The sequence below is a fragment of the Malaclemys terrapin genome, chromosome 1 (assembly GCF_027887155.1).
Source record: "Malaclemys terrapin pileata isolate rMalTer1 chromosome 1, rMalTer1.hap1, whole genome shotgun sequence".
Classification (NCBI taxonomy): domain Eukaryota; kingdom Metazoa; phylum Chordata; order Testudines; family Emydidae; genus Malaclemys; species Malaclemys terrapin.
In genome coordinates this window covers 201,234,715-201,258,597 of record NC_071505.1, presented here as the reverse complement: position 1 = coordinate 201,258,597, position 23,883 = coordinate 201,234,715, and the positions used below count along the sequence as shown (strand labels likewise).

General features: G+C 40.2%; 1 protein-coding gene across 5 annotated transcripts; it reads right to left on the bottom strand.

Moving 5' to 3' along the window:
* Positions 1-28: 28 nt before the first annotated feature.
* C1HXorf38 (chromosome 1 CXorf38 homolog) lies at positions 29-23,210 on the bottom strand. Of its 5 annotated transcripts, XM_054005809.1 has the most exons (8): positions 22,963-23,210; positions 16,149-16,283; positions 13,380-13,502; positions 13,099-13,248; positions 8,753-8,935; positions 4,084-4,255; positions 3,493-3,577; positions 29-858 (listed from the first exon to the last, which is right to left on the bottom strand). In XM_054005809.1, exons 1-7 carry the CDS (start codon positions 23,176-23,178, stop codon positions 3,528-3,530), a joined length of 1,029 nt encoding a protein of 342 aa, XP_053861784.1. In that variant the 5' UTR covers positions 23,179-23,210; the 3' UTR covers positions 29-858; positions 3,493-3,527. The 5 variants fall into 5 exon arrangements, with proteins under 5 accessions (XP_053861784.1, XP_053861775.1, XP_053861801.1 ...); XM_054005800.1 differs by lacking the exon at positions 29-858 and having other exon boundaries at positions 1,838-3,577; XM_054005826.1 differs by lacking the exons at positions 29-858; positions 22,963-23,210 and adding an exon at positions 22,591-22,920 and having other exon boundaries at positions 1,838-3,577.
* Positions 23,211-23,883: the final 673 nt, after the last annotated feature.

Genomic DNA, 23,883 nt, shown 5'->3' with positions numbered 1-23,883 from the left:
TCAAAGTGCACAGGGATGTTAAACTCAATCACAGAGGGCCATGTTTTATTTTTAATTATGGTTCATACATTTATGAAAACATACTCAATTCATCCAGCGAGTGGGGGTTTGTACAAAACCTAGGGTAGAATATGGCCCTTATGTACTAATTACTGTAAATAAAAGTTTAGCTTAGTTACTTGTTTAGTATCTTATAGTCACAACCACATCACTCAGTAGGAAAATACACCCACCCACAGGAGCAGTGCTGTTTATGTCCCTCACTGCTTTTCATTCTTCATCCTTCTCAGTTTTTCCTCCTATGTCTGTCTCTCCTTTCTTCCCCCTTCACTTCCTTCCCTGCAGCATCAGTTCGCACCTCTTGCCCATTCACTAAGATCTTCAGACATGAAAAAGTGAATGCTGATATCTAAATGTAATCAATTTGGTGTTCACCCCCAATGAGTTAAATGGGGGGTGGGAAGGTCATACATTGGAGTCACTCTTTCAGGCTCTCTGCAGACTTAAAAAATACTGCAGCAGGTTACTCTATTAACATAAGGATGGTTTTCATCACAACTATGAAGAGATGAATCTTTTTGTTGCTGTTAAATGAAATCTTAGACTCTATAAACTCTGAACACCCACACGTGCCTCATAAAGAAAGGTGGGTATTTGATGCCTTTGCATCAGACCCTAGGTTTAGGGATGGGGAATATCCTCTCCTTGGCTTTTTGGTAATTTAAGCAATAAACTGAATCTGAAAAGAATCAGAACTTTTTTGAATTCTCGCCACTGGATTTTGATGCATCAGGATTTCTTCTTGTAAAATACAATTCATCACAAGGATGGTTTTTCACTTCATTGAATGTCATGTTACTGGAAATGAATACATTTCTTGGTTAGTGCTTTGGCAAAACGTATTTTGTAAATGTTATATGCTTCATAAAAAAAGCAATTTAAGTACTGTATTTCATTAAGAGGTTACTGCCTATTGAAAGGCCTCAGTGCCAGTATATTTCTATTTACGTGGTAAGCCCCTCCCTGTTAAGTAGTCACTTATAATGCTGGAGTCAAAGTCATTTGTGAGAATAACTGACAGAACAAAGGAGTCCATTACTATACTTGTATAATCTATTACAGTATTTAGACCACTGCTGAACTGACAGACAACTATTACTACATCATACAGGAAAGCAAGTAAGCCCGGAATATTGTCAATCAAAAAACTTGCTAATGGAGAACTTCAGCATTGAGCCTCAAAACCCTTTAAATTGCTCAGACAGCTATCTCAAATCCTAGGAATCTATTTCTGTCATCCCTGTTCTCTGCTATAGTAAAAAAATAAAATGTGCCAATTGTTCTCAAACTCAAACTTAGAACGGCAATTGGGAGCTAGATTCTTCTCATATTTATCTCCATAGCTAAACTTCCATTGACTTTACTGCGGGCAGGATCAGACCCGTTTTCTAAAGTGAACGCCTCTAATAATTGCTGTAGCCAATACTCAACACAGTGTCAGCTTTTCAAAATATTAGCTATTGTAGTGTAAACTACAGTAATAAGGAATATCACTGGCTTCTGGGAACCTCCAGGGAGGTGAGGCTAGGCCACCTCCTTAAGAGTGAATGCAAAAAAGTATCATCTGCTCACTTGGCTTCCCATACACCTGTTCCGCTATTCTAACAAAAGGCAGGCTGGTGAATTCCGGCAACACCCAAAAGCAGTCACCCAGTCAGAAACTTGAAAGAAAGAAGAATTTTCTAGGCCATGAAAAAGGGACAAATATATACATAAAAATAACAAAAACAATGAATCTGAGGAGAGGAGACACAAATATTAACATTACACATTATGATATATGAATTTTGTTCCTTTTATTGATTGCAAAGTTTTTATTAAAAAGAAATGGTAGCTCTCAAGAGATTAAATGCATTTATGTTACTGCCAACCCTTTAGAGGGTACTGGAAAGCAAAATGTACCTTAACATTCACATTTTGTAAAAATGAGGTTTTATAAAACTTAAGACTAATAGAAATGTTTCCATTAAAAAATAAAATCTAATGAAAATAGTTGCAGGGAACATTTAAGTAAAAATAGTGTCTGAAAACAAAACAACAACAACAACAACAACGTAGCACTAAAACTGAAATATTGTAATATGGACTGCACAAAATTGAAACTGACCTTGCTGATCTCCATTATGTTAAAGAGAAAAGAAATAAAATTTAAAAAAGCAAAAACATGAAAGGTTTAAATGCCTGTTTTTTGTTGTTGTTTTTTTTTTAATTACATCAGTTTCAGTATTCTGGAAGATCATTGATTTTAAATGTTCTATTATAAATGTATGATTATTTTAGTTGACAGTGTCCCTCACTTGCAATATTTTTGCTCTTAGTGGGAAAAACTGGGATTAATAATCTCAAATTATTAATTAATAATCTCAAATAATCTAACAAAATTATGCTCTGCCAGTACTAAATGCATCATCTGTTGGCATAACTAAAAAAATTGTTTTTGAATGTTTTATTGTGCTTGCAAAAAATTATTTACAAATATATAAAAAAAAAAAGGCACAAAAAGTCAGGACTTTGCTCCATTAAAATTGGTACTACAGGATTCTGACAGCTGCAAATTTAGCAGAAATCCTGAATCCACTGTTTTCAGGGTTAAGCAACTACATAGGACTTGACCATGCAAAGCACCACTGAAAGAAACATGGATAGTTAAAGCATTGGTGATGAGAACTTTCTCAAGAGCTGTGCAGTGGTCTGCACGTGGTACTGAGAGATGTATGCAGTTTTGAATCATGTAAGCAAACCTCTATGCCCAGACTGCAATGAGCGCTCATGAATGGGAAAAACGACCGTGCTGTGAGTAAAGACAGGACATGGTCAGGGAACGGTGTAAATCTGTTGTATAGCGTTGTACAGTGGTCATTTTAATTATTTTAAGACGGTTTTGCTGCCACCCTTAAGTATTGCTGCTTTACACCAAAGTGACTGAGGAGCCAATGTTAAACTGAGAACAGAGGGCGTTATGAGGCCCAGACACAGAAACAAATGAAACTATATCTCTTACAGCCAGCTGCTCAAGGCCTCATGATATATGCTAGGGACTGTATTTTTGCCGCCCAACATCCATTCTGTTCAGCTTAACTGCCTTAATGGATCAACAACAACAAAGCCCCAGTGGCTCAGTACTGCCTTCTCTCAGTCTTCCATACCCTTGCAAGATCAATTCCTTCAAGCCTACAGTTTATTTCCTGGCTCTAGCTAGGTTTCTCCACATTCTTGAAATTGAAAAAGGAGGCGGGGGTTGGAGGGGAGGGAGGAGTGCATGACATTCTTCCAAGAAACAAAATCATCAAACCGCAACAGGAAGTTTTGAAATTTTAGAAAGGCATCTCATGACAATTCACCCTTTAAGTTTGTTTTCCAAGCCACTAAAGAGGCTGGGCATACCCTCGCTCAGTGAAGGACAGACTACGTGTTGACAAGTCAATCACTTACAGGAACTTCTCTTCAAAACGCAGTCACTGGCACTTTCACAAAAGTTGTTCTTTGGGAATACACTTCATTTTCTTTAACGAACAACCTATATTTAAACAAAACAAAAAAACCCAAAAAACAAAAGCTTCAGTGAATCTTCCTCTAATCGAGTGTTGCACTTGTTTCTTAGTTCAGTATTTTTTATGCTTTTTAACCTGGTGGTTCCCAACCTGTGGAACAAATCCTCACGCAGATTATCTCTTTGGTCCTTCTTTTAACCTGTATTTGATCATTTCTGTAAAGACGACTGAATCTTAACAATTCCACACCTGCTGAAAAACTACAATTGATGGCCCTGACAAAATGTGTCCCTATTAAACAACAGTTTCACTAACATTGTGCAGTAATCACTGCCATTCATTATCATAGCTTAATTAGTTCCCTGGAAGATGCCCCACTAAAGCGAGCGTGTCAGAGCAACACATCCTGATAAAGAGAATTATTCTACATGACAGTCCTCTTTTCCTCAAACTCCTTTACAAATTTTTGCTTGTAACATCCACAACAGCTTAAGAGAGAGGAAAAGCACTTTTCCTAAATGAGTAAACTTGCCTTCATCTTCCTCCTGATTGGGATATTCTTTCGTGGTCTCTTTCATAGATCTTCTTTGGTTGTACCCCTCTTTTTCAAGGCCTTCTAGCCTCTGCATATCTGCCTGAAGACTTATCTGGAGATCACCGCTGTCCTTTAAGAAGTTCTTTGTCATCTGTATCCTATTTAAGTTCTACAGCAGCAGCAAAAACACAAAACCACATCTTGATGGAGCCAAAACATTACAATATAAGCTTTTTCAACTATCACACTTCCTTGATATTTGCTCTCTAGCATATAATTTCCACCTCCTCTAATTATAAAAAGGCTTCTTTGTTGGCTTGTTTAGGATTTCTGCATTTTCTGGCCAGAAATATAGAAAGAATCCTGCTATTAGACTCTTATTTGTTTTAAATATACAGTGTTGTAGCTGTGTCAGTCCAAGGACATTAGAAAGACAACGGTGGGTGAGGTAATATCTTTTATTGGACCAACTTCTGTTGGGGAGAGACAAGCTTTTGAGCTTATACAGAGATGACCTGAAGAACTCCGTGTAAGCTGGAAAGCTTGTCTCTCTCACCAATAGAAGATATTACCTCACCCATCTTCTCTCTATGTATTTTAAGAGCTAATTTGTTTTAAGCTTTTTTTAGAGCAAAAGCTGGTGAGTGGGAGTGTAGCTTCAGCAAAACGAGGACAGAGAATGTGGGAAACACGTTAAGCTGCGGGCAGGTTGCCTAACAATTCTCAGCAGAGAAGAATTTAAATTCAGATAGATCATCTTTAAGATACTGGTCCACGTAAAGGGCTTGTTTGGACCATCCCTGTGGACAAAGGATTTTTATCATGTAAGCACATAATTTGATAAAGGCAGGTAATCGTTGAGGCAAGATTGGACTGTAAACCTGCCTCTGTCAATGAAGTCCGAACAGCTTCACAGCAAAACAAATCCACTGTGCATCTTACCAAACCTGTTATGGCACATGCACCGAACATTTTACATTTAGATAATACTCAGTCCTGCCTTGAGTGCAGGGGACTGGACTAGATGACCTCTCGAGGTCCCTTCCAGTTCTCTGATTCTATGATTTTATTGTCTCAGACTTTAAACTATAATCGTAGATTAATATTCTGTTAAAGTGGAGTGACGCTAACGAAGAGCAAGAAAATTATAGCGTATGGTTGTTACAGTAACCTTAATTCATCCTGACTCATCTGTGTGTTCTAGCACATGCTACATGTATTTGAATGTATATTCCCAGTTCATTTCTCCTCTCCCCACAGGCAAAAAAAAAATTCAATGCACAGACTTAAGGCTATCTAAACTCTCTATTTTTTAAAAGCGAGGGTGAAATGAGTTAAGTAAAATCTATTTGTAAGATATTGGCCTATTTACAATTTCAATTAAAAAAAAAAAAACAACAACACATTCCCAATTTTTGGCAGGTTCCCCTCCTTCATCGTATGATGATGTGAGAGGAAAATCCACTTGCAGTCTTTGGTAATCAAGTCTTCCCTGCTCACAGATGGAGACAACAGGAGGCAGCTCATCCCAGAAGAGATCTTTTCAGATGGTACAAGCAACTGCAGCTCTGGGAAACTCAAACGTGCAGCAAGAAGGGCCTGGGAAAAGCAATTCCCAACTCTGCCAGAGACCAGCAGGCAGCATATACTACACACATGCAAGGAAGCCAAATTACAGCCACTGTGGTGGCCACATCTTTGCACGGTGTGCACGTTTAAAATATCTGACATAATGTTGAAGGATTTTTTTTTAATTTAACTATTGTTTAGCATTTTTTATTTGAAAAGGTGGGGTTCTTTAAAAAAAATTCTTGTCGGGTTAAGATGAGGATTTTTACATCTGGCGTACAGAAAGAGAATTAAATTTTAAAAAGTTAGAAGCAGCTGATGATGGGAGGAAAATGTAGACTAGGACAAAGGTTCTCAGACTATGTCTGTGGCCCACCAATAGTGTCAATTTCAACCTGCGCAAATCAAATATTTGGTGACTGGAGGAGGAGGGGAAGAAGGTGACCATGAAAGGATCTCTCTCAACGTGAACAGGAAAATGAGAGTTGGAAAACACCTAGACCAAAAAGAGATGAATCTGAAACTATGGCACCAGTATTGAAGGGATATTCTCAACTCAGCTTTGGGAGCACAGCAGAAGTGGGGAATAAATATGAAATGTGGGACATGGAGATGATCAGCAAAGGGCAAAAGTCTTTCCCTCTTTTTAAAATGTTTTCTTATGGATGCTAAGCATATCATGCGTGCTTCTGGGGCTGAGAAGCATTCAATTTATAAGAGAATTATGCATTCTACATACTTTAGTAAACAATTTTGTTTTTTATTGAAGCATAAAGGAAAGCCAACTTGAGGGCATTTTTCCAAGAGAAATACTCAACTGCAGAGAATATTTTCACTAGCAACAACACAGTTCTTCAAAAAACACTTGCAAAAGGTAAAATTGAGTTTGTTCAATAAAGATGTCAATGAGAATGGACAACTGAGGATAAAGAAATGCCAAGTTTGTTAAACATTTGTTACACTTCCTAATTTACAGTGGAGGAAGAGAATGAGCCATGTACAGATTGAACACATTTCCCAGAATAAGGGGGAGGAATTGCTGTGTAAATAACAACTGAGACTGTTGAAAAGTAGGGTATTTCTTACAACAGAAAAAGGAGATCCAGACAACATACCCTTCACAGAAGACACTGAAAAAAAGAGATGCTAGAAATTACATACGCATTGGACAGAGTCCAGGTTTCAGGGCCAAAGTTTCACTTCCTTTAAGAATGCTTTTTGCTCAAGGTTTCACTTTAGGTTCTTTCCAGGTTACTTGAAGATGCAAGAATAATATAGAGGTGCTTAGAAAAAAATTAAAAAGACACCCAACAAGTGTGGTTCTATCCCTAGAATAATCAAACCTGTTTATAGCTTTTATCTTCTATTGTGACAAGTAAGATGAAATTTGAGACAGTCTCACAAGGTCTCACAGACCACCAGATGGGTTCAACCAGGTTTGTCCAGGGCTTGGGAATTATTTTACTTGTTTATGTTAATACCTTCTCATAGAATTTAAACTGAGAAAAAAAATCTTCCTTTCAGCCTGGGTTCAGAGCCTTGTAAAAAGTAAACAATCCTTCCCCCAGTTAAGGCTTACTTGGAGCTCAAAAAGGCTTTGTGCAGCCATGGTTTCAGTCTTGTTTTAAAACAAGAAAGGGTTTTTAGATAGCATGTTCCTCTTCTCTTTGCCTGGAAGGAAGGTTTTGCTCCTGGTGCATGGCACTCAACAACACCTGGGAGTACCTCCCTCTTATTAGTATCCTGGGAAATTAATACATAACAGCTGGCCCAGTCCGGTTATTCTGGCAATCACTAGGGTAACAGCAAGCTCCTGTAGTCTTGACTACAGTGTGTTAACCCTCTTTCTGCCAGTCCCTGGAGAGGATCTACAGAATTTGTCACAGCTTTCAGCATGCTCGTGCAAAGCCTTATGTTGAGAGCAAGGTTACATTTTTAAAATTTTCTTGTAACTTAAATAGAGGAGAGATTTAAAAATTCATAGATTACTGTCAAGGTAAGACTTTTTTTTAAAAAAAATACAAAAAGTCTTCCCTTACCTCTGCTACTAACAAAAGGTTAAAGTATTAAAAGCAAAATAATTTGAACCTAGTTTACTTTTCTCCTTTTGTGGTGTTTGCTCTCTGATTTTTTACATATTTACAACAAGGAAAACTGACTAGTCAGTTTCATTTTGTTTCTGTTAGCTAATACAATGTTCATGTTTGCAAACATGGGAGGGAGATGTTTCTATTTTAAAAAACTAATTTTCATCAGAATAAAAAAAAAAAAAAGCAATTTTAGGTTTTGTAAAAATGTTGTTTTAAATAAAACTTTTTTAAAATTAAAATTCCCAACAGTGTTTCCTTCAGCTATATATGCAGACGCAGGTTTTAAGACAATTAAAAGTTTATGCTAAAAACCTTCAAACGTTTTTTTTTTAAATGCACCTTTAGAAATTCTGATAACTCAAACACAACACCATTAATTTTAGGACAAAAATTTAAAGAAGATATAGAACATGTGCAGGGGAAAATTCAGCAAAGATATCTTGTTTGCTTAAGGGAACTGTTCTATTCTAGGTGCAAATATGTAACTGCTATTAATGCTAAAGGGAGTTACATAACTATATCAAAAGAGGACGAGAACATCTTGAAAAGCAGATTATATGGACACATGCATATCAGAGATCTTGTGCACAGATTATTGCCATGTTAAATCAGGGAAATTCAATGTATGTTGTATACAGTATTCACATTTTCAAGCATCTTCTGTACCTCAACTAGCCAGTCTTCAATGCTGAAGTTTAGGAGTTCCTGGAAAGGTGCTCTCAGCAGGCAGTCACATTCCATTCCGTATCCCAGCGTCAAGCTGCCTAGATGTAGTACTAAAGTGGGAGGTTTTTGGAACATCTCTTATGCTCCTGGAGGGATTTCAAGTTTACTATATGGTAAACTGTAAGCCTGCCTTCACTTGGCTAGCCCTTTTCCAGTAAATATTGGTTTAAACGCAAAAGAGGAATCCTGTTCATTACCCAGAATGAGCCATAACTTCTTTCCTTTAAATATCTGACTAATACATTAAGTCTTCTTTTATGTTTTTTTAATTTTAAAAGTACCTCTTCAGACAGCATCTCCTGCTCTTCTACCAGAAGATAGATCTCTTTAAGTCTTTCCTTTATTAATTCCATCTCTATTTCACTTATTTGGCTCCCACTCATGTAAACTTCTGTTTCTCCTTCCAATCCATCTGGCTGATCTTCTTCCCCTGGTATATAAACAGCCCAATCCGATGACAGAAGCTGTTTGGTTTATAAGAGGAAAATGAAATAGGTGATTAAATTTAAAAAGGCACTCTTTCTAGTACCATAGAGAGCTCCAGTTAATGCTACTGTAATAGAGCAGCCCTTCATTTTGTGGTTTCAGTAGTGTGATAAAGTACTCTAACTATGCAATGAGTTCAGATTAAATGAATCTGTAAATACTTTTCTATAATCTTTATCAGTGTTGCTCCTGAATACTTCTAGCTCCTCATTTCTAAAACTGTACAAAGTGAATTTTAGGCTAACTTTTACCTCCATCCCCACAAAGCAAGCACTTGTGGTGTCATGTCTTGATTGCGGTGGGTACCAGGTTAAAGGTCTAGTGCTCTAAGCACATGAAACTGACATATGGAACACCAACTCCATAATTTAGAATATATGGGGGTACATATAAAATGGTTATTTCAGGATTTCAGCTAATTTGTTCCAACATGCATAAGCGATCAAATTTAGGTGTTCTTAAACAGCTGTCTATACAGAGCTGGCTGATCACATGGTGCTGGCTCTCATATTCCACCAGGAGAAACACCACGGGGATGGGGTCGGGGGGGAGGGGAGGGAGAACAAAGGGAGGAGTAAAAGAAACAGGCTGGATAAAAAAATTTTTAGAAATATGATTTTAGAAAAACAGATTATTTAAATCAGATTTTTAAAATTTACATTAAATACAGATTTATTTTTAAAAAATAAAAGGTGCAGAGAATATTTATTTCATTTCAGTTTATTCATCTAGTTCAGTTCAATGATTAGTTCATTCAAAGTTAGGAAAACAATGGGATTGGAGTTGAAAAAGCATAAAAGCTTGTTTTCCTTTTTCAATCTATGAATAAAAGCTAGATGTGAGAGGATGGAATCTACTAGTTCTAAAATCTTGAAGGACATGGTGATCAGAAAATCAGTTCAATTCACTAACTACAGATAATACTTCCTTTGTTTAATAAATCAGTTCATTTTAAATGAAAACATATTTTGATAAACTTTTCTCATGCATCCAGCACAATTAAAATAGTTTTATTTAACAAAAAAAAACAAAAAAATGCTTTTTTAATTGAATTTATATCTAAATAGAGCTTGACAGAAGTAAAAAAAAAAATCAATGTAGTAAATAAGAAATGCACCATTCACCATTTTCTAATAAAAAAAATCTAAGTGTTAAGAATCCGAATAAATGTATGTTAAACTCTTTAGTTGCTTAAATAAATGTGTATAAATATAGCATATGTTCTTGATTAGCAAAAAAAAAAAATGTACCACGTTTAGTACAAAGGCTGTATTTAGTTGCAGATCAATATGTTTTAATGGTTCCCAACCAGTGAGGCTCAACCTTTCTTTAGGAAAGTAACTAAAAAGTATAAATGCAATTGAAAACAAAATTAAAATCAATTATTTAAATTGCTTTGAGTTAAAAGAAGCCACCCTGAAAAGGAGAGAACATGAGTAACTCTTTTTGAAAAGTACAAAGTATTTATCATTCCAAAGACAGAAACATAAATATGTACTTCCATACACCTGCTGTTATTTTTCATGTAAGAAATTGCTGTGGCTGCCTCAGGGGTGTTATGCAACAGAAAAAAGATGGGGAGGTGGTCCATGTGATGGAGAATGGGAGAGGAAGAGATGCCTGAAATAATGTGTCCATTGTGGTATTGTTCACACTATGAGAGGCTGAACCCCCTTGGTGTGATGGTCGTTATACGGTGCCCTTTAACCACATTCATTCCCTTTTCTCTCTACCCTTTTTTTACACAAAAGTCAGTCTTTTGGTAGAGATTGGTGATAATGTGTATAAAGGAAGCATCTATGAAAACTACACTGTATTGTGTAATTAAACAGCTCAGAACCATTCTCAGTCTGTAGCCTTGGTCCGAAGACATAGGACAGACAAGGGCTGTATCTCTTGGACATTTAGGGGTACTGCCTACCGAGTGTCAGAAGTTATCAGCTTGCTGTGGTGACAGTTTTGGAGTTTACATATAGCCCTTATAGGGAAGAATGAAAGAAAAATAATTTTGTTCTCTCTAGTGCTGCTGCAAGAGCTTGTTTAATGGGCTTTGTCACAGTTGAGGGCAACTCACTTGTAGTCCCTGTGTGGTCCAGCAACAGCACCCACATTTCAGGCTTACAGTTCCAGCCGTTGCCTTTCTTGGGCAGAGACCGATGTCTCACCCCGGTCAGAATGGAATATTTCTAGGCTGCACAGCTCCCTGTCTTCACTGTGTTATTCCCAGCAGAGACAGGCTGCCCAAGCACAGTTATTTGCTTTCTCTTCAGAGACTGATAAGAGTGATGGTCAACAGTTGTATGTTACCTCACAGCTCTTTTTATGCAAGCCTTCTTTATTCTTAAGGTAAAAGCACTACCGAGAGAACATATTAAAAACAATAAAAGAAGCTACATGCATGCGAATAAGTTTACCAGAGATCACGCCAGCTGCACCATAGGCTTCAGGAGCAGTCCTTCAACACTTTTCCACAGGATTTCTTGTTGGATACAAGTTCATCATCGCCTCAGCTCAGAACGAGTATGCAGTCTTACGTGGCCTCAGCAGGCCCAGTCTTTCCAGCCCTACCCTAAGAATTGGGGCCCTCTGTGGATAGGGATCTTGTCCATTTGCTGGATCAGGAAGCAGAACCTGAGCCAGTTTAAAACCAGGCTATTTATCCAAAAATCCTTTCTTTGCCTGTTGGTCCCTGGAGAATCCAGTTTGAACTAGTATATTGCAACCTCTCCAAGGGGTAGCATCAAAGGTCTGATAAGGGAGGAGTTTCATTAGCATTCCTGTCCTGCCAGAGCAGGTGCATATAATGCCACAACAGCACATACAGTGGACCCAAAAGTAGTAAGCCTAATTCAGTAAGGTGTAGCTTAATTCTATAAAGTTCATTCAGGATATTGCAGAAAATTGTCCATTGGTCACAGGCTCAAAAGCCTATTTTAATAAAACCACTCTATTCTGTCAATTAGTAACAGAAAATAAGCAATAGTAACAGTGACGTAAGTCCAGAAAATCCTACCAACATTTCCACTTATCAGGCAGCATGACCAATTTCAGTTCTTTTCTGCACAGACCAATTCCTCAAATGAATATTCCCTTAAAACCACCTTCCCAACTGCCACTTAAACCTGTTAGCAAATAGGTGGCGTGGCGCAGAAAACCTTTCATTTTATCCCCTCATCCCACCACATTGTGCAGCAGCCACATATAAAAGTAAATACAGATCTATATAACCTCTTAAACTCCTGAAAAGCAGCTGTAATATTTAATATTGGAAGAAGTAATAAGTTGGATGAACATGCCAACTCCCCTATGATCTCTAGATATAAACAGGTAGGACAAGAGCATGTGTAGAAGAATGATACACTCTGGGGCATGGAGCTGGTACTTATGTAGAAGACAGACTCGAGAGGGATTCTGCGCTGCGAGTAGCGTGGTCTCACCCAACATCAGGAGGAGAATTAGATAAATAACTACTTCTAGACTGGGTACAAGATAGATAGATGGGGCAGACTCAGCTCTGTTGCTTACAGTAGTAGATAGAGGATTGCATTCAGAGGGCAAGTTAGGAAGATGCTGTCGCTTCAGTACAGAGGGGAGGGCGAGATAAGTCTCTGATCCGTATATGCATATGAAGAGACACGCAGGTTAGCGTAGCTACCTCATAGAGGGAGGGTACATTGGAGGAAGGAGCATGGATGGTTGCATTGGAGGAACAAATGGCTCAGCAGTCCAGGGACTGGGGAAGCTCAAAGGTGGCATACAGCCACCTCTGCCACACCAATCAGGTCTTGTGCCAAACAGAACTTGGATGGACGGTAGGATCAGGGCCAAAACATCTGGTAGAAAAGGGCTGTTTCCCGCTCAGCCTCGCAAATATTTGATTTACAGTGGTGAGTTACCATTGACCCAGAACCTGCAAACACTGGAGAGTAGTGCTTCCTATGATGAACAGTCCCATTGACGGAAGGTATTTGACTCTTTTTGTAATGTACAATGAGACTGGACATTTAAATAAACAGAGTAGAAAAATATAAACCCCCAGTGAAATTCCAAAGACTTTTAAAAGTCCTTGCAGATTTCTAATGTACTGGATTATACCTATAATTTATAACAAAAAACTACAGATCAGAATTATTTCTTTTACCTTTTCTATCCTTGTACTAGCTGTCATAACTTCTGGAACATTCTGGAGTTCCTTTAATAAATTCTGAATCTTCTTTTCAAACTCTTCCAACCATAAAGAAGAAACTTTCATTTCTGAAGAATGCATTAATTCATTGCGGCACTTAATCACCTAAACAGGAGAATGAAGAAAAACAGCACTGCCACATGACGGTCATACCCATCCCACCACACAAGCTACAGTATTTTACAGAATATATATTAATTAAAAATAGTTCTTGGAAATAATCTGGTAGATTTTACCTCTCTGACTTTCTTCTGGTCAATACCACTGAAGTGATCACAAAAGTTGAAAAGGTTTAGAAGAGCAGCTGCATCACACTTGTCTGGTCCAGAAATATCCATCTGCCCACGAGGCATATACGCCTACATAACAAAAGTGCAGATACCAATGTCATTTTTGGTTTCAGGAAGTACACAAATGTGTGATTTCCTTATCTGCCTATAAGCACTGTTTATGTTTCAAAATGATATTGCCTAAAGTAAATGCAATAAACTAGAACACAATCTCTACAACTCCACTTGCTACATTTGCCAATTAACAATGTGTTCAAGCAAATGGTTATTTCCTTCACAACCCTTAAATCTTTCCCCACTTGATTATTTGATTCTGCAATGAAGTCACAATGCTAAATGAACACTATAACATATCGTATAGTTATACACACTCATGACTTCCCTGCATCACTAGGGAGTTGCACACTTTAAAGCTTGTGTTGGCTCAGCTCTTCCCTCCATTCCCCGCATGAGCTTCTTTTGTGCCACCCTCCTATCCCCCTCTATTTCAGGGACACCCCACACCTCCAACTCCCTCCTTCATGCCAGGGGCTCTGTGTTCCCTCCCACCATCTATGCATCCAAATCCCCCGCCCCCACCAGGGTCAGTCTTCCACTTTTCACCATGGGTCTGGATCCCTGTCCCTCCTCTTCCCCCCCAAGGCCCCACCCCCAGGCCAGATCAGAAGCTGGAGCCCGGTCCAGGGAGCCTGGGCAGCTGTGGGGACCCACCCCTCCACCTGCCTGGGGTTGGGGGGGGCTCGAGAGCAGTCCCAAGCCTGTGTCCAAACCCCAGGCAGATGGAGGGGCCCGGGCTCCCCAACTCGGCTCCAGCTTGGCCAGGGGCCATGGAGGGGGCAGGGCCTCATAGCTCCACCACTTGTAGGAAGAATCCATTGCCCCTGCCCCCCACTCCCCCATGGAGTAGGAGGCAAGTCATTCAGGATGTCAACATCTTAAACTGTATTGAGAGGCTGGGCAGAACTGAGATGCGGCGGTATTGTTACAATGGAAGGAGTTAATGGCTGCCATCAACCAGTTATTTGATCTATGGTTCTCAACCAGGGGTAGGTGTACTCCTGGGGGTACGCAGAGATCTTCCAGGGTGTACATAAACTGATCTAGATATTTGCCTAGTTTTACAACAGGCTACATAAAAAGCACGAATGAAGTCAGTACAAACTAAAATTTCATACGACTTGTTTATACTGCTCTATATACTGTATTTTACGATAGCGTGATGTGCAGATAAAATGCATGTCGAATACATTGTGTATGTCATTTACTGATGCATACAAGAATGTTAATGAGGTTGAAGTTGTAGTTTTTAAGTGAGGTGAAACTTGGGGTACACAAGACAAATCAGACTCCTGAAAGAGGTACAGTAGTCTGGAAAGGTTGAGAACCACAGCAATAGACCAGAACAGATCTGATTAAAGTTGCTAGGTCTGCTAACCAGATGCCAGGGCATCATGTGTCCCCTATTTCACCTTTTTGCTTTTGTGATTTTCACCAAAAAAATTGATATTCTCCCCACCAATGCCTAGAACATTCCTTGAAATTTTGCAATTGAACTTTTCAGTGCCACATCAGATATCGCCTTACAGACAAACAAATGTATCCCATCAAGTTGAGCACAGAGCTGTGCAAGTTCAGCCATTCGGGTGGGAGATTAGTGAGTGAAGGGAAAACGATATTTTAAATACACGTACCTGCAATAGCAGACAAAACCAGGAAGTTTTTTTTTGGTGGGGAGGGGGAAATATTACTTTTCACTTCAGATGCATTGTTGTTCACGTGTACCAGCACATCATACCACCCCTATTCCCGGAACACTACCCAGCTACAATATCCTCTAGAATGAAGCACTGGGATTATATTGGGACTTTACCCTGGGTTAACTGCCTGCCTGCACAAACCACCACCACCAACACATTGGTTCAGACAGATGAAGTAGCCTAGTTAGTATAAAAGTTTGTGTTTTATTTTGCTACTTTTAAGGGGTTTCCTTTTTTAATTAAATAGTTTAAACTGAACTTCATCTTTTGATGCACGCGCTTCACTTTTAAAGGATTTCTTTAAAGAGATCTGTGAGACTACAAGTATTTATTCCATTGAGAATATAGATACATTACTGAGTACTTTACAGACCATGTTTCAGTCAGTGATTATTTTAGAGGATGTTCAGCAAATCAGGAAGCAGAGCAGAGCAGAAATGCCAACAATTTTGCATGGTACCATTGAACTTTACAACACAATAAATATTACCAAATACTATTCCTAAAACCTTTTCATTATATTTCTTTGGGCTGAACTAAGAAATATTGCTATACACTGGCTTGGATTTAAGCCTAGTCAATGTGTTTTCAAATCCAGGATGAAATAAAAATGAAATCAAGTTGGTTAAGCCCAAAAGGGTAGTGACTTGGATGCTCAGATCATGGAAAAGCACAAGGTTAGCCCCTGAAACCTTTCCTTTTGTCTACTATTAGCAAGAAAAAAGGACAATACATGTGCAACAGTTTGTTCTCCAGGGATGAAATCCTGCCCCCACTGAAGACAATGGGAGTTTTGCCATTGTCTTCTACAGGGCCAGGATTGCACCATAGGTCCAAATCCTGCCTTGACTCCTATCCAGCCAAACTGAATTCATTATGGAACCACACGTGGATGAAAGTGAGGACATGAGCTGACCCCAAGTGTGATTCTTCTAAACAATTAATTTAATTATGTTACCTTTGCAAGTTCCCATGAGCTAGAAGGCCAAAGCCAAGGTTTGCAGTTTCCCCAGTGAACTTCTCCATTCCTGTTGGTGTGATGATTCAAAATCTCCTTTTTCCACTCTGTGCACAGTGAACAGCTGGACTGAAACTAAAAAGAAAAAAAAAATAGGAAAGAAACCAATGTAATTTACCTTAGTACTTGCACCCTTTAAATTACACTTTAAAAAGTGCACAGGGTTATTACTACATTGCAGCAGAGGCTAGAAAAAGGATTCAAGGAATGTTCATTCAGAAATTTGATCAAATGCACAGATTCTCATATGCAGAGCGCTGAACTGTTACGCAGAGATGTAATTGAGAATTTCAGTATAATAAATACAGTAGGTTAGGGCAGTAGCCTCTCACTTCTAGAGACCTGGGTTCAACGAGAGTCAGGACTCAACTGGAAATGAGTCTGAAGCTTCTCCTATCCAGGGTTGAGGCCAATGCTAACCAGATGTCTCAAATGAGGGTTGCGTGACAAACCCCATGGTGAAAGAGAAGAATGCTTTAGCAGCAGAATTTGAAGTTATGCATTTTTTCCTTACAATTTACATTAGGTTTAATAAAAGACATATCTGAACATGGTTGAATCCTTAGGGAATTTTCATTTGGGAAGGATGTCCTAACAGCTAAAGCGTATAACGATTTATTCCAATTTAACTTTTCTGATTGTTCTTTCTCCATGTGCACGCACATACAAACCCTCTTCCACCTTTGTCATTAACTTTGTGGGGCAGAGGGATTAAATGTGTCTGTGAATTAGACTGTAAACTCCCCAGGGCAGAAACTTTGTTTTATTTGTAGGTCTAATATAGTACCCAGCACTCTTATAGGGCTGCACAAATAAATAATTGTGGGTGGCACTGAAGAACACTAAAGTGAATGTTTGTTATCTTGAATTATGTTACAGAGTTTGTTTGTTTTTCAAATGTACTCTAACAGAGAGGATCAGTGAACTGCCAGCTCTCAATACATTGTTTCTGGTATGAATAATAGTGATTATTATTACTGGATATTATGGAGTCACAGGTCATGCTTTCACAGTTGAAGTTGAATTTAATTTTGCACTTAACGCAGAAATTCAACCTCTTTGTTATGTATGAAAAACACTGTATATCCTCTACAAAACTATGGAATTTACTCTGAGCACAGAATGAATTTTCTGAGAATGTACAAGTAAACTCATTCATTAGTTTCTATTAATTAAAATAGGTACTTTAAAATATTCATCCTGTCTTAGTCCTTTTTGGCCCTATGAGCTTAATAATGGAGTATGCGGACACCATCATAACAACAACAGGATCATGATTAAGGCATTTGAGAATGTAGTCCCAGATTAGACTAAACAGATTTTTAAAAGACATTTTATTTATTTAATTTCTTCATGGTGTTACTGTAGAGTAGTCAAGCTAGTTTGGGTGTTCTTACTGCATTTTTATACCTTAATTTGTTTGGACTTCTTTTATATCTAAGCATAACTCTGAATTTCCTGGGTTGATAATGCTTGTTTTTAGATAATTACAATATCCACAAGTGGTATCTAACACAATGTTCATACTTCTACATTACTGTTACAATAAATTAACATGAGTGAAAAGTAGATGAGGAATCTCATTATGGTGCTTTGGGGAAGCTTTCTTCACAACATTACACTACCCTACATAGATTGCCACAAGCATCAGTTTTTCCTCAGAAGAGTACTAAAGAAGCCATGTGAGAAGCTTCCACTATGCCCAACCCTAGCCAGTATTATTAAACCTTCACTTTCATGTGCACTAACACTTACTACAGTAGACCCTCAGAGTTACAGACATCTCGGGAATGGAGGTTGTTCGTAACTCTGACATGTTCTGTAACTCTGAACAAAACATTATGGTTGTTCTTCAAAAGTTTACAACTGAACATTGACTTAATACAGTTTTGAAACTTTACAATGCAAAAGAAAAATGCTCCTTTCTCTTAATTTTTTTTAATAGTTTACATTTAGCACAGTACTGTACTGTATTCGCTTTTGGAGGGGAGGGGGTCATCTCTGCTGCTGCCTGATTGTGTACTTCCACTTCCAAATGAGGTGTGTAATTGACTGGTCAGTTCATAACTCTGAAGTTCTATTGTATTCACCCTTCTTTCTCTTTGCTGGAAAATAAAAACAAAAGTCTTATCACAACTAGGGCTGTCAAGCGATTAAAAAAATTAATCGTGATTGATCGGACTGTTAAACAATAATAGAATACCATTTAGTTAAATATTTTTGGATGTTTTCTACATTTTCAAATATATTGGTTTGAATTACACCACAGAATATGAAGTGTACAATGCTCACTTTTTTACTTTTGATTACAAATATTTGCATAGTAAAAATAAAAGAAATAGTATTTTTCAATTCATCTAATACAAGTACTGTAGTGAAATCTCTTTATCATGAAAGTTGAACTTACAAATGTAGAAATATGTACAAAAAAACCTGCAATTCAAAAACAAAACAATGTAAAAGTTTAGAGCAGGGGGTCGGCAACCTATGGCACACGTGCCAAAGGCGGCATGCAAGCTGATTTACCGTTGCGTGCTGCTGCCCGCCTGGGGTCCCTGCCGCCGATCCTGCTCAGCCCGCTGCTGGCCTGGCTGGACAGAACCCCGGGCCAGCAGCGGGCTGAGTGGGGCCAGCAGTCGGGACCCCGGCTGGCAGGGGCTGGAACCCCAGACCGGCAGCAGGCTGAGCCACTCAGCCCGCTGCCGGCCTGGGGTCCCGGCTGCCGGCCTCACTCAGCCCACTGCCAGTCTGAGATTCCATCCGCTGGCCCCTGTAAAACGTATTACTGGCACGCGAAACCTTAAATTACAGTGAATAAATGAAGACTTGGCACACCACTTCTGAATGGCTGCCGACCCCTGGTTTAGAGCCTACATGTCCACTCAGTCCTACTTCTTGTTCAGCCAATCGCTCAGACAAACAAGTTTGTTTACATTTGCAGGAGATAATGCTGCCTGCTTCTTGTTTACAAAGTTACCTGAAAGTGAGAACAAGGGTTCAAGTGGCACTTTTGTAGCCGGCTTCACAACATATTTACTTGCCAGATATGCTAGACACTCACATGCCCCTTCATGCTTCAACCACCATTCCAGACGTGTGTCCATGCTAATGATGGGTTCTGCTCGATAAGAATCCAAAGCAGTGTGGACTAACACATGTTCATTTTTATCATCTGACTCTCATGCCACCAGCAGAAGGCTGATTTCCTTTTTGGTGGTTTAGTTCTGTAGTTTCCGCATCGGAGTGTTGCTCTTTTAAGACTTCTGAAAGCATGCTCCACACCTCATCCCTCTCAGATTTTGGAAGGCATTTCAGATTCTTAAACCTTGGGTCAAGTGCTATAGCTATCTTTAGAAATCTCACATTGGTACTTTCTTGCGTTTGTCAAATCTGCAGTGAAAGTGTCCTTAAAATGACAGGTTTCAGAGTAACAGCCGTGTTAGTCTGTATCCGCAAAAAGAAGAACAGGAGTACTTGTGGCACCTTAGAGACTAACAAATTTATTAGAGCATAAGCTTTCGTGACTACAGCCCACTTCTTCGGATGCATATAGAATGGAACATATATTGAGGAGATATATATACACACATACAGAGAGCATAAACAGGTGGGAGTTGTCTTACCAACTCTGAGAGGCCAATTAATTAAGAGAAAAAAAACTTTTGAAGTGATAATCAAGCTAGCCCAGTACAGACAGTTTGATAATAAGTGTGAGAGTACTTACAAGGGGAGATAGAGTCAATGTTTGTAATGGCTCAGCCATTCCCAGTCCTTATTCAAACCGGAGTTGATTGTGTCTAGTTTGCATATCAATTGTTACAAGGATAGGTTCCTGGGTTAGTGGTTTTGTTCAGTGATGTGTGGTTGCTGGTGAGTATTTGCTTTAGGTTGGGGGGTTGTCTGTAAGCGAGGAAAGGTCTGTCTCCCAAGATCTGTGAGAGTAAAGGAGAGTAACAAACCCCGATGCCAACTCTGTCCACATATCTATTCAAGTGACATCATCATAGGACCTAATCACATCAGCCAAACCATCAGGGGCTCGTTCACCTGCACATCTACCAATGTGATATATGCCATCATGTGCCAGCAATGCCCCTCTGCCATGTACATTGGCCAAACCGGACAGTCTCTACGCAAAAGAATTAATGGACACAAATCTGACATCAGGAATCAAAATACTCAAAAACCAGTGGGAGAACACTTTAACCTGTCTGGTCATTCAGTGACAGACCTGCGGGTGGCTATATTACAACAGAAAAACTTCAAAAACAGACTCCAAAGAGAGACTGCTGAGCTAGAATTGATATGCAAACTAGACACAATCAACTCCGGTTTGAATAAGGACTGGGAATGGCTGAGCCATTACAAACATTGACTCTATCTCCCCTTGTAAGTACTCTCACACTTCTTATCAAACTGTCTGTACTCGGCTAGCTTGATTATCACTTCAAAAGTTTTTTTTCTCTTAATTAATTGGCCTCTCAGAGTTGGTAAGACAACTCCCACCTGTTTATGCTCTCTGTATGTGTGTATATATATCTCCTCAATATATGTTCCATTCTATATGCATCCGAAGAAGTGGGCTGTAGTCCACGAAAGCTTATGCTCTAATAAATTTGTTAGTCTCTAAGGTGCCACAAGTACTCCTGTTCTTCTTTTTGTCCTTAAAATGAACACATGCTGGGTCATCATCCGAGACTGCTATAACATGAAATATATGGCAGAATGTGGGTAAAACAGAGCAGGAGACATACAATTCTCCCCTAAGGACTTGAGTCATAAATGTAATTAACGCATTCTTTTTTTAAACGACCATCATCAGCATGGAAGCATGTCCTCTGGAACGATGGCCAAAGCATGAAGAGGCATATGAGTGTTTAGCATATCTGGCATGTAAATACCTTGCAATGCTGGCTACAAAAGTGCCATGCGAACACATGTTCTCACTTTCAAGTGATGTAAATAAGAAGCGGGCAGCATTATCTCCCGTAAATGTAAACAAACTTGTTTTCTTAGTGATTGGCTGAACAAGAAGTAGGATTGAGTGGACTTATAGGTGCTGAAGTTTTACATTGTTTTGTTTTTGAGTGCAGTTATGTAACAAAAAAAAAAAACAAACAAACCCTACATTTATAAATTGCACTTTCACAATAGAGATTGCACTAAAGTACTTGTATGTTGCGAATTGAAAAATAAAAGAAATAGTATCGTTTTTACAGTGAAAATATTTGTAATAAAAAATATAAAGTGAACACTGTACACTTTGTATTCTGTGTTGTAATTGAAACCAATATATTTGAAAATGTAGAAAAACATCCAAAAATATTTAATAAATTTCAGTTGGTATTCTATTGTTTAACAGTGCCATTAAAACTGTGATTAATCGTGATAAATGTTTTTTTAATAGCGATTAATTTTTTGTAGTTAATCGCAAATTAACTGTAATTAATCAACAGCCCTAATCACAACTGATCTTCAAACAACAACAAAAAGATATCTAGCTCTGTATAACGGCTATGTATGCCATGCAAAGAGACAGGAGTTTGAGAGCAAATACAAGGGTCAACGAGACTTCAGGCAGTTAAGTGCCTAGTAGATGAGAGCACAGTAAGCCGCAGAAGGAGCAGGGTAGAGACCCAGTCAGTCCCATAGCACTCTCTTCTGAGCCAATATTTGGACTCAGAAATTGAATGGCTGGGATAATAATGGACCATAAAACTGTGAATTAGAAAGCAAAGAAATTCTCCATCTCTGAATTTCTTGTCTAACATCCCACCTAGAACTTCTTTTCTGGGCTAACCATCAGGAACCCCGATGTGAAGGAAGGAGGGAGGGAGGGCCCAATCCTGCAGCCTTCCTGGGACTGTAGTTGGTGATTAAGTAAATGAAGTTGTGCAGGTAGCACTGCGAAGTCTCTCATGTAGGTCTGGAAGAGAAGCAGCCTCCTCCCCCCCCCCCAACTTTAAGAACTAAGGTACTCAAAAAATGAGTGAACTAGACAAGGAGAAAAGGATAATGGTCTAACAACACAGTGCTCACAACTCTGTGCTCTGCTCCTAAACTCCAACACCTCCTCCCAAAATCAGCCCAGTTCCTCTATTTGTTGGTGCTGATTTAAGCAGCAGTGCCATGCATAACACTGCTGATGCCAAGTGTTCAAAATTCACGAATCAGCCCTCTAAAAATCATTAGAATTTTAAAAAGTAACATGCTGGGAGGGGGGTGTTGCCTGCTGTTCTCGAGCCTTCAGGCTGCTCTCAGATCATGTTTTCAAGGTTTTCTCTGCAACCAAGAGGGCTAAAAACTTAGGTCAAATGACAGTCCAGAATCTCTCATCATCACCACACTGCAGAAACTGGAGCTTTAAGAAGACTGTTCTCACCAGACGCACAATGACATCACCAGAGCTGGCCATGCTGACTTCCTACCGGCAGTGCAAGGGTGGTGCTCTCCACGCGGCACAGGCTTGCCAACCTTGCAGGAGTGTCCTGGAGTCTCCAGGAATTCAAGACTAATCTTTAATGGCAGCCAGTCATGTGACGAAGTCTCCAGGACCACATCCAACCCTGGCAGTGGCTACACACTGGGCTAACAACGTGCACAGGCTGAGCCTGCGCCCCTGAACGGCGGGGACGGGCTCACGGGCTGTAAGGGACCCGCTCCCCCGATGGACCCCCAGCACTTGGGCGCTGCCTGCAGCCCATCAAGAGCCACCTCCCCTCCCGCTGAGCGCGCTGCGGGCTCCGGCTCTCACCTGCCTGCCCCGGGGAAGGCAGCGGCCGCGGCAGAGGCGGCCCGGGGGCGCCAGGCGGGCGGGGCTGCGGGCGAGCAGCTGGCGGTGGAAGGCGCGGAGCTGCTCCCCGGCGAAGCGCTGCAGCGCGTCCCGCAGCAGCACCAGGCAGTGCCCGGCCTTCACCCAGTTCTTGTACTCGGCGCAGTTCAGCCGCGCGGCCAGCTCCGCCAGCGCCATGGCCCGCGCCGCCGGCCTGCCGGGGAGGTGGAGGCCGGCCCCGCCCCGGCTCCGCCCTGCAGCTCAGCCCGGCGGGAGGCCAAGCGGCGTCCGGCGTCCAGCAGCAGCCGCTGAGAGCCAGGCGCGCCCCAAGGCGAGAGGAGCTGGTGGGCATTGCAAGGTCCCTGAGCGCGGCCCGTCCTGACCTTCCCCTGCAGCGAGGCGAACTAGCAGGGCCAGGCTTAAATATGGAAACAATCATGCGTTTTATTTTAAATACAGGTGTTTAACCTGGTTTTTCAGCCCCTGGGGTTGGAATCCTAGTCCTGAGTGTTGTCAAGCCCCTACCTGCCTGGAAGGAGGAAGGCTCAGGACTTGTCTTTACCACCACCACCGTCCAGGTTCTCATGTAACCGCATAATGCCGGCAGCTGAAACAACCCTTGCACTTCGCATACTGAAATGACAAGATAAGCTTCAGCGGTTGTACTTGCAGGAGCCATGATTAGTCGGGTAAGGGTGAGGTTTACAAGAATAGGCCTTTCCCGGTCAGCTCCAACTACAAATCCCATCTCCCAGCCTCTGATATACTCTATCCCCAGATTCCCCCTGCATTGTTAAGAGAGGAGTGAGGATGGGGAACACCATGTCAATGTACCACTTATTTACTGCTGCTAGCACAGCAAGGGATGGCAATTTGGATTATGACACATGTATGCTAAAGGTG